Raw genomic sequence first — 21,630 nt, 5'->3', positions numbered from 1 at the left:
GCGCTCGAGGGGGCCGGGGCGGGAGAAGAGCTGGGCGGCGGGAGGCAGCGGCTACGGGAGCAGGTGGGCGGGGGCGCTGACGTCAGACCCGGGCCCGGGCGCCAGCGGCCGCTCCCCCGCCACATCCTGGTGGCCGCGCTCGCAGCCGGGCCGGGCCGTGCGCCGCGCAGCCGAGCAGCCTCGCGCGCAGCCACCGGGGAGCAGGCGGGGGCCATGCGGCGGCCTTGAGAGCGCCGGGCCGGCGCCGAGGAGCGCGCGGCGGGCGGGCGGCCGAGCCGGCGAGGGGCCCGCGCGCAGCGGCCGAGCATGGAGCTGAGCCTGGAGAGCCTGGGGGGCCTGCACGGCGTGACCCACGCGCAGGCGGGCGAGCTGCTGAGCCCCGGCCACGCGCGCTCGGCGGCGGCGCAGCACCGAGGCCTGGTGGCGCCCGGGCGCTCGGGCCTGGTGGCCGGCATGGCGAGCCTGCTGGACGGCGGCGGCGGCGGGGGAGCCGGGGGCGCGGGCGGCGCGGGCGGCTCCGGCGGCGGCGCCGACTTCCGCGGGGAGCTGGCCGGCCCGCTGCACCCGGCCATGGGCATGGCCTGCGAGGCGCCCGGCTTGGGTGGCACCTACACGACGCTCACGCCCCTGCAGCACCTGCCGCCGCTGGCGGCCGTGGCTGACAAGTTCCACCAGCACGCGGCGGCCGCGGCCGTGGCCGGGGCGCACGGCGGCCACCCCCACGCGCACCCGCATCCGGCGGCCGCGCCGCCCCCGCCACCCCCGCCGCAGCGCCTGGCGGCCAGCGTGAGCGGCAGCTTCACCCTCATGCGCGACGAGCGCGCGGCACTCGCCTCCGTGGGCCACCTCTACGGGCCCTACGGCAAGGAGCTGCCCGCCATGGGGTCGCCGCTGTCGCCGCTGCCCAACGCGCTCCCCCCCGCGCTGCACGGCGCCCCGCAGCCCCCGCCGCCACCGCCTCCCCCACCGCTGGCCGCCTATGGTGCGCCGGGCCACCTGGCCGGGGACAAGCTGCTGCCGCCTGCCGCCTTCGAGCCGCACGCAGCGCTGCTGGGGCGCGCCGAGGACGCGCTGGCCCGTGGGCTGCCCGGAGGTGGCGGCGGCGCGGGCGGCGGCGGCGCGGGCGGCGGGGGCGCCTCTGGGCTGCTGGCGCCGCTGGGCGGGCTGACGGCGGCCGGGGCGCACGGGCCGCACGCGGGCAGCGGCGGCCCCGGCGGGGGCGGCGGCGGCCCCGGCTCGAGCGCGGCGGCCGAGGAGATCAACACCAAGGAAGTGGCGCAGCGCATCACGGCGGAGCTGAAGCGCTACAGCATCCCGCAGGCCATCTTTGCGCAGCGCATCCTGTGCCGCTCGCAGGGCACGCTCTCCGACCTGCTGCGCAACCCCAAGCCGTGGAGCAAGCTCAAGTCCGGCCGCGAGACCTTCCGCAGGATGTGGAAGTGGCTGCAGGAGCCCGAGTTCCAGCGCATGTCGGCACTGCGCCTTGCAGGTAGGAGCGCGGCGCGCAACGCCAGCCCCGGGGGCGCTAAGCGCGGCGGCGGCCAGGCGCCCCGGTCCCCTCCCCATGCCCCTACCGTGCGCCTCACCAGCCCGGGACCCCCTCGCAGGCGGCTAACCGTGATCTGCGCCCCTGACATTTGTACCGTCGCCAAAAGGGAGAAAGGGGTTGTGCCTTCTCCCCGCCTCCTCCAGTCGCCACCCCTGCCCCTTCGGGAATGGGTAGAGGGCCCTTAGTGCCTTTTAGACTGTTGGGAGGGTCGGGCGCTCCCCGAAGCAGCCCTCAAGGTAGCTCATTGTGCGTGTGTGTCTGCGTGTGTGTGCGTGTGTGCGTGTGTGTGCGCGTGTGTGTGCGTGTGTGTGTGTGTGTGTGCGCGTGTGTGCGCGTGTGTGTGCGTGTGTGTGTGTGTGCGCGTGTGTGCGTGTGTGTGTGTGTGTGTGTGTGCGTGTGTGTGTGTGTGTGTGTACGCGCGCATGGAGGGGGGGTGTTGAGTCCTCGGACTAGCGGCTGCTATCAGCTCCGGGTGCCATTATTCTCCCCCGACCCCAGAACAGCCGAACAGCCCTGGAGAGGGGCCGCGGAGCCTCCAGTCCCGGGCCACGGAGCGTTGGGACCGTGCGCCGGGCGCTGCGCCGCAGCAGCAAAGGCCCGGCCTGCGCCCCGCGCCCGGCCCCAGCGCGCGCTTCTTTGTAGCTCGGCCCCGCGATCGATAGCCCCCTCCCCCGCTCCGGCCGCTGGCAAAGGTCACCCGAGAATGGGCGGGGGAGGGGCGGCCCGGGGGACCCTCGGGCCGCGCTGCCCGGAGGCCTTCACACCCCGGCCGCCTCCCGCTCCGCGCGGGCGCGCGCCCCGGCCAGCCTCGCTTCTCGGCTTGTGTTTCCCTCGTGCCGACTCTCTCTGTCCCGACAAACTGGGATCTATTTTCCCCTCGCTCTCCGTCCCCCCCATGTTCCTCTCTATTCTTTCTTCTCTCTATTCGTCTCTTGGCCTCTGTGTCTCTGTCTCTCTCACCACACTCAGCCACCAGCCCCCTGGGGACCCCGCTCCCTCCTCCGTCCCAGCTGACAGCAGCTGGGTTCACACCTGCCCCCAGCGAGGCAGCCCCACCAGGCCCCCATTTCCTGGGGGGCTGCGGGGGGGTGCAGGGGAGCCCCTGGACTTAGGTGGGGGGGGTATTTCTCTGGCTGTTCTGGGGAGGGGGCTGTGCACCCCAGCCACAGGGACAATAGCCGCCGCTGGCGCCGATCGATTGCTTCTCAGAGCACAAGGGCGAGGAGGGAGGGGGCTGGCGGGGGCTCGAGCAAGGCGCCCCACTAGCAGGGAGGGGTTTGGCTTGTCCCCAGCTGGCTCAGCGAGGCAGGGGGGCTGGGGAAGAGGGGTCATCAGTTGGGGGATGGAGAGGGTTCCATATTGTTCCCCCCGCCACGAACCACTCCCTGCCTCCACCCCAGGCAGACTGGACAATGTCCAGGAGCCTGCACCTGCAGATGGGCCTCGGTTTCCCACTTCTGCCGAGCAAGGTGACAGCCGGAGGCTCCTGTGGGATTCTTAGATTCTGCGCTTTGGGGCATGGGAGATTGTCTTTCGCATGCGGCGGGTAACTGGGTGCCCAGCGAGGTCGTGTGGCATGTCAGAAATGGCTACCTGAACCTGGACAGTTTCATGGAAGGAAAGGAGCCGCTCCATTCTGCTCCCTGTGACACACGCTATGATATTCGTGTGCTCAACGTGGACACTCAGTCACCAACACTCAGCCTCGGCCAGCAATGTGCAGAGTAGGTGGCCTCAGGTGGCAGAGAGCACCCCCATGTGCTCGAGCTGAAAGCATAGCTCTAAGCCCTTAGGTACTAAGTGGCAGTCACCAGATGGGCAACCCCGGCCTTTTTCCGTGTCGCCATAACCACTACCTGCTGCTTTCTCTCCAGCGCACATATTTGGGGGACATTGTGTCCGCCGTGGGTGTACCCTGAATCCACACCACTCTCCATTTTTCTCACTGTAATATTATGTAAATAATATGACCCATTAGTGGTATTTGAATCGCACATTTCGGGAACCATGGCTAGAGCGACACCGAACGACAACCTAAGGCGAGAAGTCCCGTGGGGGGTGCCGATTGCGGGGTGAGCAGCGCCACCCGGGGGTGGAGACCCTGGGGCACCGGGTGCCCTCGGTGTGCGCTCGCTTCCGCCCACCCCACGGCCGCGCAGGCCTTAGTGTTCCCCTTCCTGGAGCCAGGATAGTTCCCAGTGGAGAAACTGAGGCCCCACTCACGTGCCAGCTTCGCCTCCCTGACTTCTGCGACAATGAGGAACAGTCTCACCTGTCTGAGCCTGGGTTTTTCCATTTAGGAAACGGGAGTTAGAATAGTCGCGGTCTCAGGGGAGCGCGGGGGATCGGAGGGGTGAGCACGAGGCCTGGGACACACTTAGCCTCGGGCGGGGCGCTGGCGTGTTGAGGGTCACGGGCCGGGAACGCCCGGGTGCACCTCGCTCTGGGCCCCTGCCGCGCCTCCTGCGCGCTCCGGGCCTCGTCTACACCTGCGGACTCCGCCTGGGATGTTAGAGGTGGCGGGGCCAGGGCCCCAAGGCCAAGGCCTTCAGTTCCGGTCGCTGCGCAAATGAAAAGCGGTTAAGTGGCAGCAAATCGCGGTGGCCAAGGGGAGGCGGCGGGGTGCGTCCCCACTGCCCAGCGAGCCGACCCGCACAGCGACATCCCGATGTTCGTGCAGGTGGCCCGACCCGCTCGCGCTCAGAACGAGAAACCGCCCCTGTGCACAGCTCACACCGGCGGGGGGGACTGGCAGTCCCTCCTCCTCGGCTCGGTCTGTCGCATCCCGGGCGCAGCGAAACCCGCCGGCCACCCCTGTCGCCGCCTCCCCACGCGACGCCCAGAACTTTCCGCCCGAGTCCGCCCCTCGCGCGCTTGCCCGCCTCGGCCTCGACACTCGTCCCAAAGCTGCCGGGTGTCCCTCCCGACGCAGAGGACAAGAGGGACAAAGACACGCGTACAGACAGACAGCGAGACAGAGGCAGAGACGGGGAGGGAGAGGAATGGAGAGAGAAAAAGAAACCAGAACAGGAAAGTAAAGACAAAAGGAGAGAGAGAGAAAGGGACAGACAGAAAGGGACAGACAGAGCTCCCGTGGCTGGAGGACCCTCTGCCCCATGAAGTGCGACCCGGGGCAGGGTGGGCGAGAGAAGGGAACTGATGGTTTCTTTGTTTCACCAAATCACCCAAGAAATCTCACCACAGACCTCAGAGTCCCCCAGCTTGCTGCGTAGTCTGTGTGCCTCAGTTTACCCATCTGTAAAATGTGTGTGGGGAGGGGCAAGCCGGGCTCTGGTCTGACACTGGGATCCTGGGCCCTGCTTGTGTGGCCAGGCCAGGTGCCTTCCGCAGCCCGCGACCCCACTCAAGGCCTGGGGGCCTCACCCACCCCCAGCCCGGAGTGCGCAGCTTCGGAGCCGCCTCCCCGTCGAAACCCCTCCCCCAGCCCCGTCTGAAACAGTAATTATGGGAGAGGGGCTGGGGGAGGGGCTGGGGGAGGGGCGGGCGGGCGCCTCGGCGGGGGTGGGGGCGGTCGATGGATTCGAATTACCGTCTCTAATTCATCACCGACGCCGGGTCGATAGCTTCGGCCGTCTTCAAATATTGTTTAAATTGCAACTCCGGAGGAAAAGTATTTTTTGTAACTGATCAGAAAAAAATAGATAGATAGATAGATAGATATAAAATAAAATATCAGATGGAGGCGGTTGAAAGACTGGCCGGTCTCCTCCTGGGCCCATGGTGACGTAGAGGCCCAGAAGCCCTGAGGGATGGTCCCTGGCCCAGAGCCCAGGAGACCAGCGTAGGGGAAACTGAGGCAGGGAGGAACTCAGGGTGCATGGGGGGCTTTGTCCCTAAAGGCAACGAATTGTCCTAAAGACAAAACCCGGAGCTGATCGTGGACCCGGATGCTTCTGGCCTGGTACAGTAAAGGCACACGTCCGGTTGGGGGGGTGGGCAGAGCAGTGGCCAGGGTCCGGGGTTTAGGGGGGTTGGTGATGGGAAGGAAAAAGAGGTGGAACGATCTCCAACACCATCCCCGACAGGGGCTGAAATGGTGGTGGGGAGTGTCTGAGGCCGAGGGGACCAGCCCATGAGGCCCAATCTGGGAGTCCCACTTGGAAGAACAGCTGTCCGTCCCCCCATAAGCACGCTGTCCTCACTGACTCTTAAAGACCCCTGTACCTTTGCAAAATCCCCACCTCCCACCACAAGAGGCCTACACCTCGTCCAGACACCCCCAGAAAAGACTCCCAGGCCTCCCCAGGCAGTACAGAGAACTGATGTCAGGGGCTTGGAGACCTGGGCTTGACCTGGGCTCTGTCCCTGACTCGTCCTGGGCAAAAGGGTCTGAGCCTGTTTTCTCACCTGAGAAATGCACAGAATTAAATGATACCTAGGACAGTGGGTAGAGGGTGGGGGAGGGGGCGGGGTCAGGAGGGGTCACCGTGGGTCCCCTCAGAGATGCACAGAGTCGGGGGAGACTGTGTCCAGGGCTGTGAGTGCCAGACCATGTGGAGTTGGGCATGATGCCCAGGGTGACTCTGGGTGACCCCCTAAACCAGGCCCCCTCCATGTAGACCACATGACCCTGATCAGGGCAGCCCAGGACCCTGCCCAGAATCAGTGAGCCAGGCTCCTTGCTTCAGGAGCAGGTGGGAGGGGAGAAGGGGCCAGGCTCCGAGATGGGGTGGGGCCAGCTGGGATGCCCAAGGCCTCCTGTTCTTCTGGGCTCATCCACCAGGAATAAGAGATGGAATTATCTAGAATGACTCTTTATTTATTTGTTTGTTTGTTTATGTATTTATTTATTTTTTAAAAGATGACTGGTAAGGGGATCTTAACCCTCAACTTGGTGTTGTCAGCACCACACTCTCCCGAGTGAGCTAACCGGCCATCCCTATATGGGATCTGAACCCGTGGCCTTGGTGTCATCAGCACCACACTCTCCCGAGTGAGCCACGGGCCGGCCCTACAATGATCTTTTAAATGATGTGGTTATTGTGCCCACTTAACAGATCAGGAATCTGAGGCTGAGAGAAAGAAAGGCACTTGCCAAAGCCACACACCATTCATGAGCCGACAGCAGGACAAACAGCCTCGGCTTCCCAGGCAGGAAGGGGGCGGCCAGGCGTTTCAGCCCCTAACCTAGACCAGAGATGCCCTGGCTCCCGCAGAGATGTGGGGAGGGGGTCACATTCCAGACAGGTGGCACTGCAGAGACAAAGGCTGGGAAGTGGGAAGCCCAGTGGATTAAGGCCAAGGACAGCAGCCGAGTGCCTCTCAGAGTGGAAGGGGCAAGGAGGTCATACCCAGCACTTTCCAGTTTACAAGTGGCTTGGGTGACCCTTGGGTGGGTGGAGCTGGTGACCAGCTCGCTGTTCCACCTTGCAGGAGCCGCACGTTGCAGGCGCTGCAGGTTTCTCCTTCCAGCCCCTCCAGGGCTAACAGTATTGTGGGCACGAGTGAGCCCCCCTGCCCTGTCCCCTTGGAGACTACCCCTGCCCCTCCCCTGTGACACCCTCAGGGAGGGTGGGTGGGGGCCAGGTTCCAGCTTCCTCACGTCCAATTCTGAGCAACCAGGATCTCCCCAATTCTGCTTTTTCTGGGGGACCTCTCCCTCCTGGTGCCAGCCCCCCCCAGGGTGAGCCTGGGCCCAGCATTGGAGGTCCGGTCCCCCCACCCCACCCCATCCCCCCATGCCCAATAATCCCTTTCTGTAATCATATCAGAGCTTGAGAGACAGGCAAGATCGCCCCCACATCACAGATGAACCCACAGAGGAGTCTGGGGGAGTCGCTCGCCTGGTGAGGGACTGGGGCTGGCATGGGGCTCCTGCATTCTGAAGTCTGCTTAGCCTACCGTCCTAGAACTAACTCAGACCCATCCGTGTCCCTCCCTAAGTCCCTCTCCCACTCCTGTGCTTTCCTATCAACCATTCCCACTCTAGTCTGAACCAGCTGTCCCTGCACTGCCGTGGACTCCTTGCTTCTCTTCCAGCTCCACTCCCACGCCTTGCTGCCCTCTGCCCCGGCCTAAGGGGGCTTTTTAGGGTCGCTTTGGAGCTCGTCCCTGTTTAGCACCCTGCCTCAGAGGCTCCTCAGAGCCCTTAAGATGTAGGAACAGCTCTCTGTGACAGGTGACAGCTCTAACTCCGCATTCTCCTCCTTCGTGGGTGCAGGAGGGTTCTTCTGGCTGTTGGGAACGACAGGGACAAAGACTGAGAGGTGAGAAAGTCCAGAGCGGCGGGAGGGGTGAGGCTGGGCCCCCGCGGTCTCTTTGTATGTAGCCGGCAAGCACCCAGCTTAACCGGGGGAGCCCGAGCTGCTGTGAATCAAGTTTTTAATTAAATATGGACCCTGATCAATGAGGAAGCCAGCTCCAGTGGGGGGAGGGGAGGCTGGGCGGGGAGCCGGGGGCCTGGGAGACCCACAAGACCCTGGGCAGTCCCTGGACACCAGCGGCCTCAGTTTACCCTCTGCAAACTACATGTAGATATGGGTGGGACTAGGAAACAAACGGGACCCTCCTCCCTTTGGAGTCTTGCTGCGTGGGCAGATGTGGGGAGCGGTGGGGGAACCACTCGGACCTACGGGGTCACTCGCACAATGGCAGATTCATACAGAGGGGGACAAACACAGAGAGATGCGTCCATGGTCGGGAGCAGCCCACCATGCCCCGACCCTGGTGCACATTCACCCTAGGACACGTACGCGCAGACCCCGACTCGGGACCTGCGTCCACCCTCGGCCCGGGTCTGACACTTGCGAGGTGGCACAGGGGCGTGAGGACATCTGGGAGAACGGCCTCTCTCTCCCAGCGCGCAGGGCCGTTTTGGAGACCTGTGCTGGCGGCTGGGGGTCGTCCGTGTGGCCCGAGCTGCGCCCGCCAGGCCACCTCTCCAGGCATCTGAGTAGATACCGCAAGAGCCTGCTCCCTAGTGCTGGGGGGTTGGAGAGGGTCGCGCCTGCCCACGGAGAGAGGGGATGCGTGAACAGAGAACGCTGGGTGCAGGGGAAGAGGGGTCCCCGCGCCTGCAAGCACTCTTGTGCCTCCGCCGGCGGGGTGGGGGGATGTCTGTGCCCCAGTTTCGGGAGAAGCCACCGAGTCCAGCTGCGGCTGCCACGTTCCTCGGTCCACCCTTGGGAGGTGTGAAGATCCCCAACCCGAAAGCACCCAGCGCGCACCGGCCCTGCACAGTCTGGCGGGACCCGGGCGCGCACGGCCTGACACCGAGAGATCCGGGCCACCCACCCGCACTCCCGCGGCCCCCGAGCCTCAGCGTGGGGTCGAAGGCAGAGCGCAGCCCCCAGCAGGCGCCCACATCCCAGCGCCGAGAAGCCACAGCTCGCCCGGCCGGCGGGAGCAGCCTCGGGCCGCGGCGCCCTGGGGCGCGCTGGCTCCTTACGCAGCAGCAGGAGCGCGACGAACGCTCCTGTCCTCTTCTCACCTCCCTTCTGTGTTTCTCTCCCCCGTTCGTAAAAGACTCCACGTTATTGGTTTTTTTCTCTACATTTATTTTTTGCTTTGTCTTGTTTGCGTCTGGCCGGTTCGGGGAGCCGGCACCGCGCTCTAACCAGTGGGCTCGCCGGCCCGCCCTGTGCGTGGCTTTTGTGTCTGTCTGGTTGGGCGGTTGGCAGGTGCAGGGATCTCAGGCCTCCGCTATGTCGCTTTAAGACAGCTGCCACATTCACCCGCTTCTGCAAATGAGTTTTCACTTTTCCTGCAGGGAGGCCGCACCTCAAGCAGCTACAGGGGCAAGTTTTTATTTTTCTTGGCCTTGAAATAATTTTTTAACATAAGCGAGAGCCCCTGTTCTGCGTCCCCCCACCCCCGCCACCCCCGACCCAACCATCCCACCCCGGCCCAGGGGCCGTCGTTGCCACCTGCCGAGTAGTCCACGCTCTGGTCGTTTCATTCTTTCTTTGACGACGTCCCGGCCCCACCGACATTTAAGTTGTTTTAAATTGTTTGCGGTCACCATAGGGCTGCGGCGAATACGTCAAGGGGGCGGGTCACTTTGCCTGTGCGAGTTTATCTGTGGATTAATGTCCCGATAATTGAAATGCTGGGTCAGCCCCTCCCTTTTCTGGGTTGGCCTCTGTCCTTTTTCTTATCCCTGGTTCCTTTCCTGTCATCTTTTTCGAATCCATTTCCAACCACTGGCTGCTTTGTCTCCTGCACATTTTTTGAAAATCAGAGCTCTGTGTGTGTGTTTGGCAACTCGGCTTGCCCCTGTTTGAGGGGGCCTGAATGGGGGTCTCCTTAGCTGAATGTCCCAGCTGAGAGCTGTCCCCGGACACACACACACCCCCCCCCAGCGGTACAACCTCCAGATGGAGCCACTGGGGAGGGGCGGGCTCGGAGTCGAGGTGGAAACGCTCATTTCCCTGATAAGTCTTTGAAAGGCTCAGAACTAATTTGAAAATGCGGCTATTAAAATCCCATCAGGGGAGGTTGGCGGGGAGAGACGGAGACAGAGGGGGAGGGAAGGAGGGAGGCGGGCAGGGACAAGGTGGGGACCAATGAGGGGCTCTGGAGGCCTCTGGGGGTCCTCATCTGGGGGCCGCGTCCTCTCCCTGGAGAGGACTCCGTGGACCCCACCTATGGGAACCTCTTTTCTGGCACCCCCTGGGGTGCAGGGTGTAGACAAAGAGGATCCAGCTTTGTGCTCCAGCCCTCCCTCCCCCACTGTGACTCGATGTGTGACCTTGGGCAAGTCACCCACCACCCACCATTTCTGGTCTGTAGAGGCCACTGGGGATGCTCAGAGCAGCCCAGGCCAGCGGGGACAAGATACCAGGGCGGGTGAAGGCATTGGTGTTCCCCACATCTGGGGCCAGGCTGCTGGTGGCTGGGGCAGGACGTGTTACCAAGGAAACCAGTCATCATCCCAGCTGGGGACCAGGCTCCGTATTGAATTGTGTGCTCCGTGATGCCAGAGGCCAGGGCCAGGGGACAACCGGCTCCAGCTATTGCTCCTGCACCCGCACCCCGTGTCCATTCCTTAGCCCACCTGGGAGCATCGTCCAGCCATTTTCCTTCCCTGCAGGCCCAGCCTTCAGGGGCTTGGTCCTCCTGGTGCCCCCCAGGCTGACGTCTCCCCTGGCTGGGGCACACCCACTTCACCAACCCTCCCCCAACTGTCCCCAATGCCTGTGCTTGGTCTCCAGTTCCATCCTCTGTGCCCAGGCGTGTCCCCACATGGAGGCCTCCCCCCACCTCAAATACCCCTCCGAGTGCCACGTCCATACCCCACCTCCGTGTTGGGGAACTGAGTCACAGTCCTCGCTTTCCACTTACCCACGATTGTTAGAGGGACGCCTCTTCCCCGCCGGTTCTGGCTGTGAGAAGCCAGGGCTGCCTCTGACTTGCCTCGCACACAGTAGGTGCTTGATAAATGTGGAATGACTGAGTGAGTGAGTGAGTGAGTGAGCGAGCGAGCGGGCTGCAGGGCCCGAGGCTGGCATTCATTCACAGCTTGCTTCACAGATGCTCCTGACCCCTGTGTGCTGGCACCATCACCTCCACTTACAGACGGGGACACCAGGGTCCTGGGTCACTGCGTCGACTTGATAAACTGGGAAGTTGATGTCCACAGAGACCAGGTTGTGGGTTTAAGGCCACTCGGCCCACGGAGCCTGGCCTGGTGTCCCCATTGGCCAGGAGTGGTGAAGGTGGCCAGGCAGGCAGACAGGAGCTGCATTCCACGTGCTGGGACACGGCAGCGACATCCACACCCGCACCGAGACTCTCCTGCACCCCACCAGGGCCAGCCGCACATGAATGACACGCTGCGGTCTGCTGGCCCTGGGTCTTCCCCCATTGCTCATGGCCACATCCTCGGAGCCACTCCCATCCAGCGCCCCTCCAGGTCCCCATGCAGCCACCCATCCCACGTGCCATACGAATGGCTCTTGCTGCAGTTACAGGTTCTCCCGGTCTCTCACACGCATGTGGTTTGCATGTGCGTGGCCGCCTCCTCCGCTGCAACCAGCGCGACGGCTCGTGCGCACACAGACCCCCACTGACCCGCCGCGGGACCCGGGGGAGGCAGACACCCCCGTCACACGCCCAGCCGTGGGAGGGCTTCTGCATGGTGAGGGGATGGGAAGTGGGGGGGGGGAGAGAGAAGGGAGGAGGGGGGAGGGGAGAAGGGGGAAGGGGGAGGGGCCAGGAGGACAGGTGTCTTTCAGAGGCCACCTGTCAGAGGATGATGCGGGGTATCGGGTGCGACTCCAGCTCTGGCTGCAGCCACTGAGGGGTGACTGAGCCCAGGGGCTGCTCCCTTGCTGACTCGGATGTGTACTCCCTGCTGAGGGTGCTCCGGGGGTCCTGCTGTCCTGCCCAGCCCTCCAGGTCATGGCCACCTGGTTCTCCCTCGGCAGGGTCCTCGAGTCTGGGCCGAGACCCTTCAGTGCCCCACCACCTGCACAGGGGGGTAACCCAGGGGCGTGTTAGTCATTGGACAAACACACTCAGCCACTGCCATCGACCTGTGCTGTGCTGGGCAACAAGGGGTCTCAGGCCCGATGGAGTCAGGGCCAGAAGGAGGAACGTGGGGCAGGGGGTGTCTCAGAGGAGAGAGACAGGGCTCTGCTGTGGGTGAGGGAAAGGACTTCCTGGGGAAGGGGCCATTGCGGCTGGGCTTTGAGGGATGTGTAGGAGTTCTCTGGCTGGGGCAGTCCAGCTCCCCACTCCTGACTTCAATTTCTCCTTCCCTCCTCTCTCCAGGAAGATTCTGGAGAGGTGCTGAGGCTTGAGACGTGCCCGGAAAGGGAGGGGTGCTTTATGGCCACACAATAATGGGGCCCAGAACCCAGCTCGCCTCAGGGACCCCCAAAGGAGCTCAGGAGCCTCATCTCAGCTCCTCTATATTCAGGACTTTTGTGGCTAAACCCCTTTCCACATCCTGGCAAGGCAGAGACCATGATTAAGACCTTCTTACAGCTGAGGAAACTGAGGTTCAGAGGGTCCTACACCCAGCAGTGATCGGGGGCAGCCAGTCTGACCACCCTCTTGGGCCCCTGGGTGGTCTGCAGGCCCCAGCAATTTTCTAGGAAGGGAGGAAGCAGGAGGGAGGGGGTGCTGTGGGGCAAGTCCTGGGGGTTTTGAAAAGGGTGGGCTTTCATCCTGAACTTGAGAGGCCCCCCAGTTCACCTCCCTTTGCTGTCCCCACCCCCAACACAGCCCTTTCTGGGCTGGGGCAGAGACGGCTGCCCCCTGCCGGACACCGCGGGAACTGCAGGGACAATTGAGTGTTCCCCATACTCCTGGGGACACCTCCCCAGAGATTTCCTGATCCTGCGCCTGCAGAGAATAAAATGACCGGCTGCACTGGTGTTAGAGCTAGTGGGACAGACCCGGGGACAACCACTCTGGGAGGTCAGACACTGCAGAAAGGCCCACCATCAGCACGTTTGCTGGGTGCCTTGCGCACGGGCTCAGGTTTGGGGATGGGGTCTCAATCTCTTCTGGATGGCCTTTGATCTCCTCCCAGGGCCTCTGGGACACTCCCTTGCAAGAACCAGCCTCGGATCCTCCTCATCCCTCGACTCCAAAAAACACTGATCACGGTGGGGAAGACAGGCTGGGTGGGGGCGAGCATCCTGGGATTATTCGTTCTCAGTAGCAGAGCCTCAGGCCCTGGGGTCGTCAAGGAAGGGGGGCAGAGTGGGTAGAGAGTGGGCATCTTGTCGGACACAAACCGTCCCTCGGTGGGGCCCCTGGGTAGAGCGGGTTAATTGTTGTATGTGCTGTGGTGAAAATAAAAAGAATGAAGGTGGGGGGGGAGGGTGCAGTATTAAACTGGGGGCGGGGTCAGGGTTGGCCTCACAAGGAAGAAGCTTGAGCAAAGACCAGAAGGTCAGGGAGCCAAGAGGAGGCTCGGAGAAGAGCGACCGGCAGGGACAGCACCAGTGCAAAGGTCCTGGGGTTGGGCTGTGCAGGGCGAGGCCAGCCTGGCAGGGAGGAGGGATGACAGAGAGGGGCTGGGTGGGGAGGGGAGGGCCTCCCAAGATAAGGAGCTGAAAAACGCTTGAGGGAGGCAGGCCTATTGCCCCAGTTTTGCAAGAAAAGGGACTGAGGCTCACCCAGTGTCCTGGGAAGTGCGATCCCCCCACCCCAACCCAGTCCCAACAGTCCCACAAGCCCACCCAGCCGGATGTGGTGGGAAGGGTCTGTGTCTGGGGCCACCCTCCACCCCCACCCCCCCACAGGCTGGGAGCCCCTGGTGATGAGACCCGGGGCTGTGTCCCCCCATGCTGGGCACATCCGCGGTGGAGCCCAGGGTAGGGTTAGTACATGGGGACAGTGGAGGAGTCGGACGCCGGTGGAGGTCACGGTGAGAGAGGTGACCACGGGTGTCCTGGCTGTACGAGGCTGGTGGTTGGTGCTGGGTGACGTCCAGGGCTCTGCGCCCCTCGGTTCTTCTCTCCCAGCCTCAGTTTCCACTTCAGCGAAAGGGGCCCATAGCCGGCTTCTCGGGCTGGCTCGGGGACCGCGGTGGCCCTCAGGGCGGGCGCAGGGGTGGCCATGGGGGCTCACGGAGGGGACGTTTGGGCGGCTGCGGGGGATGGGAGCGATGGCCCGGGCGGCTCGTGGTAAACAGCTCCGACTGGAGCCCGGATCGATTCGGGCTGCGAGGAGCTGTAATTAGATTGAACGCCGGGAAGGGGGGCGAGCGGAGCCTCTTTTTGCTGCGATCGACAAAATGCGAAGTTTTTTTTTTTTTTTCACGACTCTGCTTCGCCGGCTCCTCCCCCAGCCTCTGCCTCTGGGGCCCCCATTAGGCACTTGATTGGGGACGGGGGCGTGGGGGAGGTGGGGTGAGAAAGGGACGACCCTCGTCTTTCCCTCCCCCCTCTGTCTGGGCCATGCAGCTCTGGTTGCTGTCCTGTCCCTGGCGGGACGCGCTGGGCAGCCTTGGGCAATGGGTCATTGCCCGGCGGGAGACTCAGCTTTCTTTTTGAAAGAAGGAGGTCCTGGTCTCATCCCGTGACCCTCACAGGGTGGCCAAGTCCCAAAGAGATGGGAGGTAAAGGCAGTTCCTTATTTTCTTCTAGTGTTTCTTTATGCACACAAAGTATGAATATATGTTCTTGTCGCCCCTTTCGTGCACAAAAGGCTGCCTGGTACACCATTTATCCTCTAGGCTTTGCTTTGCCGGCTTTCTATATCCAGCTCTCTTTTGACTAAATCAATTTCCAGTAATTAACATTATCGTGGTTTGGGGGAATAGTGTCCCCAGCTGAGCCCTGTGGAGTACTAGGATTGCATTTCCTTTCTTGCACAACTGTCTGATTTTCCAGGAGTTACTAGTTGCCAATCACGAATTTTTCCCATACTCCCAAACAAAATGCAAAAACAACTCTATAATATTTTCCACACATATCAGGTCATCTCCCCTTAACACTTCCCTTGGTGCTCCTGCACCCGTCTGGGTGGACTGCCCTCCATGCCTTCAGTGCCTTTGTCTAGCTGTCTTCCAGGGTCTCCCCTTCCTCATCATTTGGGGAACCCCTTTTCTATTTCTCCTAGGTTGGAGAACATTTCCTGAATCCCACCATTCCCTTTTTTGATTTAACTCCTCATTTGGATGGAGCACATCCTGCAGAGGCCTTCTGAGAAAGGGTGTGCAGAAAGTCAACATTTGGAGTCCATGAATGTCTGACTCTATTTTTACTCCAGCTTCATGCTTGGTGTCTGGATATCTGGTAATTCTAGCTGAATAAAAATTTAAAAAGCATTGCTCCACTGTTTCCTAGTTTTTGAGAAACCCAAAGCTGCTCTGGTTCTTGATCCTTCTTATGACATCCGTCTTTCTTCTCTGGAAGCTTTTAGGATCTTCTCTTTATTCCTGGTGCTCTGAAATTTCACAAGGAGGAGCCTCACCGAGTCTCTTTTTTCGTTCATTGAGCTGAGCACTTAATGAGTTCTTTTAACCTGGAAACTCATGTCCTTCCATCCTAGTTCTTTATTATTATTATTTATTTGACCATCTCTTCCTCCAGTTTTGGATTGTCCCTTGATCAGATGACAAACCTGCTGAATTCATTCTCTAACTTTATTATCATCTTTCTCTCCTTTCCCATATATACTTTGTTCTGTGTTCTGCGATATTTGCTTAACTTTATCTTCCATTTCTTACATTGAATTATTTTATGCTGGCTATTAGATATTTAAATTCTAAGAGCATTTTTGTACTCTTTGTTTATTTATTGGTGACTGGCCAGTACAGGATCCAAACCCTCGACTCTGGTGCTTGGTATTATCAGCACTGGCTCTAACCAAGTGAGCTAAGCAGCCAGCCCTTTCTTACTCTTTAATTGTCCCTTTTAGGAGGCTGGCCGGTTACTAAGTGGTTAGAGCACAGTGTTATAAGACCAAGGTCAAGGGTTTTGATCCTAGTACTGGCCAGCTGCCCTCCCCTCCCCTCAAAAAACCTGTCCCTTTTATTTAACAGCACCCTGTTCTTGTTTCATGGGTGCAATATGTTTTTCTTACCCTTCTGGGAATATTAATTATAGCTTTGCCTCCTTTGTTGGTTTCTTCTCAGTTTTTATCCCCCCTCCTCCCCCGCTCTCTCCTTCTCTCTCTTTTATGTTAGATGCTTTTCTAAGAGTCCAGTAACCTGAAGACATCACTCTTATTTAATCATAAAACCTGCAACAGCTGATTAGAAGCTCCACGCATCCCAGGTCAGAGGGAGTGAAGTGGTATGTCAGCTCACACACTAGACAGGGGGCCTGTTGTCCCTGAGAAATGAGTCACCTCACAGGAACATTCATTTATTTTTGCAGACGTGTATGGTCATTGATCTAGTATGCCACCTGGTCCGGACTGTTTGGAACCAAAAAAAGCAAGCTCTCTGTGTGGTCCCAGTAGGCCACCAGGGCTGGTACAGAGGAGAGGCTGGCTGCAGGGACCTGCTCTACCACCTGCAGCACCTGCCGCTTCTGGGGGTGACCAAGTAGCTGGGGCAAAGGGTTGGGGAGAGAAATTGGGATTCTGATCGAATTCAAGCTGATGCCATAACCTCCCCAAGCCCCTGGGTGGGGGAGCCAACCGTGAAGCCCATTCTGTCCACCCACTGCTCCTTGCTGCATTGAGGGGAGGGGTCTGCTTTGCAGCTGGGGCAGGGAGCAGCACTCAGCTACTGCTTGTTTCCCCTTTACAAGCCTCCTGTAGCCCCAGAGGAAGGGCGACCTACTCCCCTGGGGGAGGGCGGGTGGTCCCTGCACCTTCACTTCCTCCTCCAAAGTCTCCTTCCTTAGATCCTCTCAGCTCCAGAGGGTCCACTGGGTGCTTGAGGGAGGCCAAGTCTAGGTAGGTCTCAGCCTGCTGATGGGAGTGGGAGCAGATCCCAGACTCAGGCTGCAGACTCTAATGTCAGCCTGATAGGGGGTCCCCACGCTCCTTAGTCTTCCCAGGGACAGGCCAGGGGAGGAGGCATGCTCTGTCTCTGCCATTCTTAGAACCTGGCTGCCGGGGTCTGGGACACACCCCAGGTCCTATTAACCAAGCTGTTCTTTCACCCAAGTCTACACTGAGCTGAATAACTCACATGTAGAGTTCCCATGTTATTTCCCCAGCGTCCCCCAGGCTGGGGCTGCAGAAAGCCACCTACACCAATTTTTGTAGTCTTTGGGGTTGGGAGCCTTTGCAGGGGGGAAAGGATGGACCAGGGGGTTGGGAGGGAGGCGCCCGGGATGGACTCCACGGTGGGGGTGGGAGCCATGTCTCCAGAGCTGTGCTCACACCGTGTCCCCTCTCCCCCCGCCCCTGCCTGCTTCCCCACGTCGGTCCCCCCACGCACGACTCTCTGCCCTGCCTCGTTTTCCATTCCTGGCTCTCCACCGCCCTCTGGTCCTTGTCCATGTCGCCCTTTCTCTTGACGTTTCTGTGTTTCCCTGTGTCTGTCGCCCCTTGCTTCTCTGTCCCCCCGTGTGGTCTGTCTCCCGCCCTCCGCGTCCTGCCTTTCCCCGACCTGCCGCGCGGTGGCGCTGCCTCCCGCTCGCCCGCTCGCCCGCAGCCTGCAAGCGCAAGGAGCAGGAGCAGCAGAAGGAGCGCGCGCTGCAGCCCAAGAAGCAGCGCCTGGTGTTCACCGACCTGCAGCGGCGCACGCTCATCGCCATCTTCAAGGAGAACAAGCGGCCGTCCAAGGAGATGCAGGTCACCATCTCGCAGCAGCTCGGCCTGGAGCTCAACACCGTCAGCAACTTCTTCATGAACGCGCGGCGCCGCTGCATGAACCGCTGGGCCGAGGAGCCCGGCACGGCCCCCGGGGGCCCGGCGGGCACCGCCGCCACCTTCTCCAAGGCCTGAGGCGCCGCAGCCCCGCGCCCCCCGCCTCCGCGGCGCGGGCGCCTCCCTCCCACCTGTCCCACCCCACCCAGCCGGCCCGGAGACCCGCCCCAGCGCATCCCCCAGCCCAAGTGCACAAGAGGGCCCCCTCCCCCTCCAGGCCAAAGGCAGCCCCCAGCCCCCAGAGGAGGGGGTGACAGGTGGGGGCTCCCCAGCTTCCTCTCAATTCAGGACGCCCAGGGGGCCTCGTGGAAAACCAGGGCTCACTGTGTTGTCCCCTAAAGCGGGTCAAGAAGCACATACTAGAAATGTAAACCGGGTATTTAAAGAAAAAGGAATTTTAAGAATAACCACCCCCGCCTTCGCCAGCCCCCGCCACCCCGGGAGGTCCCCTGTGGTCCCCTTGACGCCCCCGCTTCCCCCAGAGCTCAGCCCCTTCCGAAGTGGCCAAAGCCCGCGTCGGGCTGGATCCTCCGGGGCCCCGCCCCCCCCAAGCCACCCGCTCCGCGGGCAGAGCTGAGCCGCCCCCGCAGCGCCAGGACCCCTTGTGCCAAGAAGCGCCTGCCTTAAAGTCTGGGGAGGGCGTGCGCGGCCAGCCCAGACGGAGGGGACGGAGGGGACGGAGCGGGCGGAGGGGGCGGAGGGGACGGAGCGGGCGGAGCGGGCGGAGCGGGCGGAGGGGGCGGCCGGCTCCGGCGCGACGTGCGGGCCAACTGCGGACGCCCCCCGCCCCGGCTCCCCCTCGGCCGAGTTCACTTTACCTTTAGGCACCTTGAGGAAGGGCACGCAGGGAAAGACGCAAGCCGGGAAACCGGGCGACGCTCAGGCTCTGCAGAGACGGGGACCGGGGCGCGCCCCTCCCGGCGTCGCCGTGCGGGGACCGTGCGGTCGCCGTCCGGCTGGAACCCGCTGGGACCCACCGCCCCACCTGCCGGCCCCCGCGGTGGCGCTGAGCTGGGGCTGAAGGCGGGCGACAGGGGGAACCTGTGTTTGTGACGTGTGTCCCCAAGGAGAGAAAGAAGAGACTGAACAACGTGGAATCTGCTTGCTCCGTTTTTTGCCAAAAAAATTTAAAAGATTGACAAGGGGGAGGGGTCGGAAGTGAAGAGGAGCACGGCCCGCCCGCCCCCGCGGGTCCCGTCTGGTCCGGGTCACCTGCAGGACTGGCCGCAGCTGGGGGACCCCCTCGTCGGCTGCCTCCCAGGGAGGGGCCACCGCACCCTCCCCCCTTGAGAATGCAAAAGACACTTCGAGTGAAATGCCCCCCCCCGTAAAGGCTACCTCACTCAGACGGTCACGTCTGTGACTGGAAAAATCACGCTGATACCAAAGATTCTCCCCAAGGACGTGTGCTGGACGCTGGGAGTCCCTGCCCGCCGGTGCCACCCCTGCCCCGCCAGAGAGCGAGAGAATGAGAGGGACAGAGAGAGACAGCACAGGGAGGCGGCGAGTGCCTTGTCACTGAACCAAAGATGGGGGGTTCTCTTGTCCTAGCACTCGCTGTTCTTCCATCTGAGTGATGCTTCTAGAACCTTCGGGTGTTGGGGCAGAATCCTAAAAGAGACCCCAGTTCCCGCTCAGCAACCAACCCCTCCCCCACACACACACAGACATGAAGACACACAGAGACATGCACAGAAACACACATGCACACTCACGCAGACACGCAGGCAGACACAGAGACACGCAGACACACATGCAGACACACACATGCAGACACACACGCACACACATGCAGACACACACACAGACAGACACACACGCACACACATGCAGACAGAGACACACACGCAGACACAGACACACACAGACAAACATAGGCAGACACAGAGATACACAGACACAAGCAGACACACATGTAGACACACACATGCAGACACACACACAGACACATGCAGAGACACACACGCAGACAGACACACACAGACAAACATAGGCAGACACAGAGATACACAGACACACGCAGACACACATGCAGACACACACACGCAGACACACATGCAGACACACGCACACACATGCAGACACAGACACACACGCAGAGACAGACACACAGACATGAAGACACACAGAGACATGCACAGAAACACACATGCACACTCACGCAGACACGCAGGCAGACACAGAGACACGCAGACACACATGCAGACACACACACGCAGACACACACGCAGACACACACATGCAGACACACACACAGACACATGCAGACACACACGCACACACATGCAGACAGAGACACACACGCAGACACAGACACACACACACAAACATAGGCAGACACAGAGATACACAGACACACGCAGACACACATGTAGACACAGAGACACAGACAAACATGTGCAGACACACACATGCAGACACACGCACACACGTGCAGACACACACACACATGCAGACACAAACACACACAAGTAGACACACACGGAGACAAACACGCAGACATACATGCAGACACAGACACACGTGCAGACATACGTGGGTTCCTCTTCTTTCTGTGGTGTCTCTGGGTGCTGGGAGCTCAGTGCTGGGAGAACACACTCCCCTCCTCCCACCTCCCACTAAAACCTGGATCCTTTTCAAACACCCTCCTAACACACGCACATGCACACACAGACATGCGCACACACACACGCACACACACACAGACGTGCGTGCGCGCACACACATGCAGACGCACACACAGACACGCACACGCACACAGACATATGCACACGCACGCACACGCACACACAGACATGCGTGCGCGCACACACATGCAGACGCACACACAGACATGCACACGCACATGCACACGCACACAGACATACGCACACACAGACACGCACACACACGCACGCAGACGCACACAGACACACGCACACACTGACATGCACACGCGCACGCACAGAGACATGCACAGACATGCACACACATGTACACGCACACAGAGACACACGCACACACAGACACGTGCACACACACGCACACGCACCCCAGCTCCTGTACCCGTCCCCCCACCCCAAGCCCAGCCAGCCCCCCAGCAGGCTCCTACCCCAACCTGCCCCAGAGTCCCCTTGCCCCTGCCCGATACCCAGTGGTCGTCAGATACCAAAGACCATTCTCCACACAGGGAACGACACCTCCAGCACACTTCCTTCGAGCCTTTGACAATTTTCTCTGAAATACCTCAAAATATTTAATGTATAGTTTATGTGATTTAAAAAAAAAAATTCCTTAGCTAGTTTTTGGAACACGTGACTTGAAGCTTTATACTGTTAAATTATAATTTTGCAGACGATGGCATGTCGTTTCTTTGACGAGTTCCGTGGGAGACGTATTGAATGTCCCGGCAGCGAAAGCTGGAAGTTGGGGGGTGGTAGGAGAAGGTCGCGGGAGCGTGAGCGTGAGACTGAGCGAGAGAGCAAGGAAGGACCAGCGGCGTTTACAGATTTCTTATTTAAACGAGTCCTTTAGGAGAGAGAGAGAGAGAGAGAGAGGGAGAGAGGGAGAGAGAGAGAGAGGGAGAGGGGTGCACCTTTCTGTTCTGCTTTGTTCTGTTTCTTGTTTTTTGGAGTCATGTCTTATAAGAGTATTTATTATTCTATGTGTTCTGTGTCCAAATGTAATTTAAGAAAAAAAAAAAGGAAGAAAAATGAAAAAAAAAAGACAAAATGGAATTTGATTTGCTGCATGAATAATGTACTCCTTTCTTGACGCTAATGTAATAAGTGGACGGGGTGGGGGGCGCGGGATCCCATTTGCATCGTGTGTTTCGTACCCGAGTTGGTGCTGTT

General features: G+C 60.7%; 1 protein-coding gene across 1 annotated transcript; it reads left to right on the top strand.

Annotated features, from left to right (window-relative positions):
- The first annotated feature begins 306 nt into the window (after positions 1–306).
- ONECUT3 (one cut homeobox 3) lies at positions 307–17,875 on the top strand. Its single transcript, XM_063108939.1, has 2 exons — positions 307–1,489; positions 17,583–17,875. Exons 1-2 carry the CDS (start codon positions 307–309, stop codon positions 17,873–17,875), a joined length of 1,476 nt encoding a protein of 491 aa, XP_062965009.1.
- Positions 17,876–21,630: the final 3,755 nt, after the last annotated feature.

The sequence above is a fragment of the Cynocephalus volans genome, chromosome 10, assembly GCF_027409185.1.
Source record: "Cynocephalus volans isolate mCynVol1 chromosome 10, mCynVol1.pri, whole genome shotgun sequence".
In the NCBI taxonomy this organism is placed as follows: domain Eukaryota; kingdom Metazoa; phylum Chordata; class Mammalia; order Dermoptera; family Cynocephalidae; genus Cynocephalus; species Cynocephalus volans.
Note: the sequence above shows the minus strand (reverse complement) of the source record. Positions and strands in the feature narration are given on the sequence as shown.

Bases quoted from the DNA above. Each gene is read 5' to 3' on its own strand.
- ONECUT3 (XM_063108939.1), top strand. From the start codon at position 307: ATGGAGCTGAGCCTGGAGAGCCTGGGGGGCCTGCACGGCGTGACCCAC. The intron at 1,490-17,582 runs GTAGGAGCGCGG...GCTCGCCCGCAG, and splicing joins GTCGGCACTGCGCCTTGCAG to CCTGCAAGCGCAAGGAGCAG.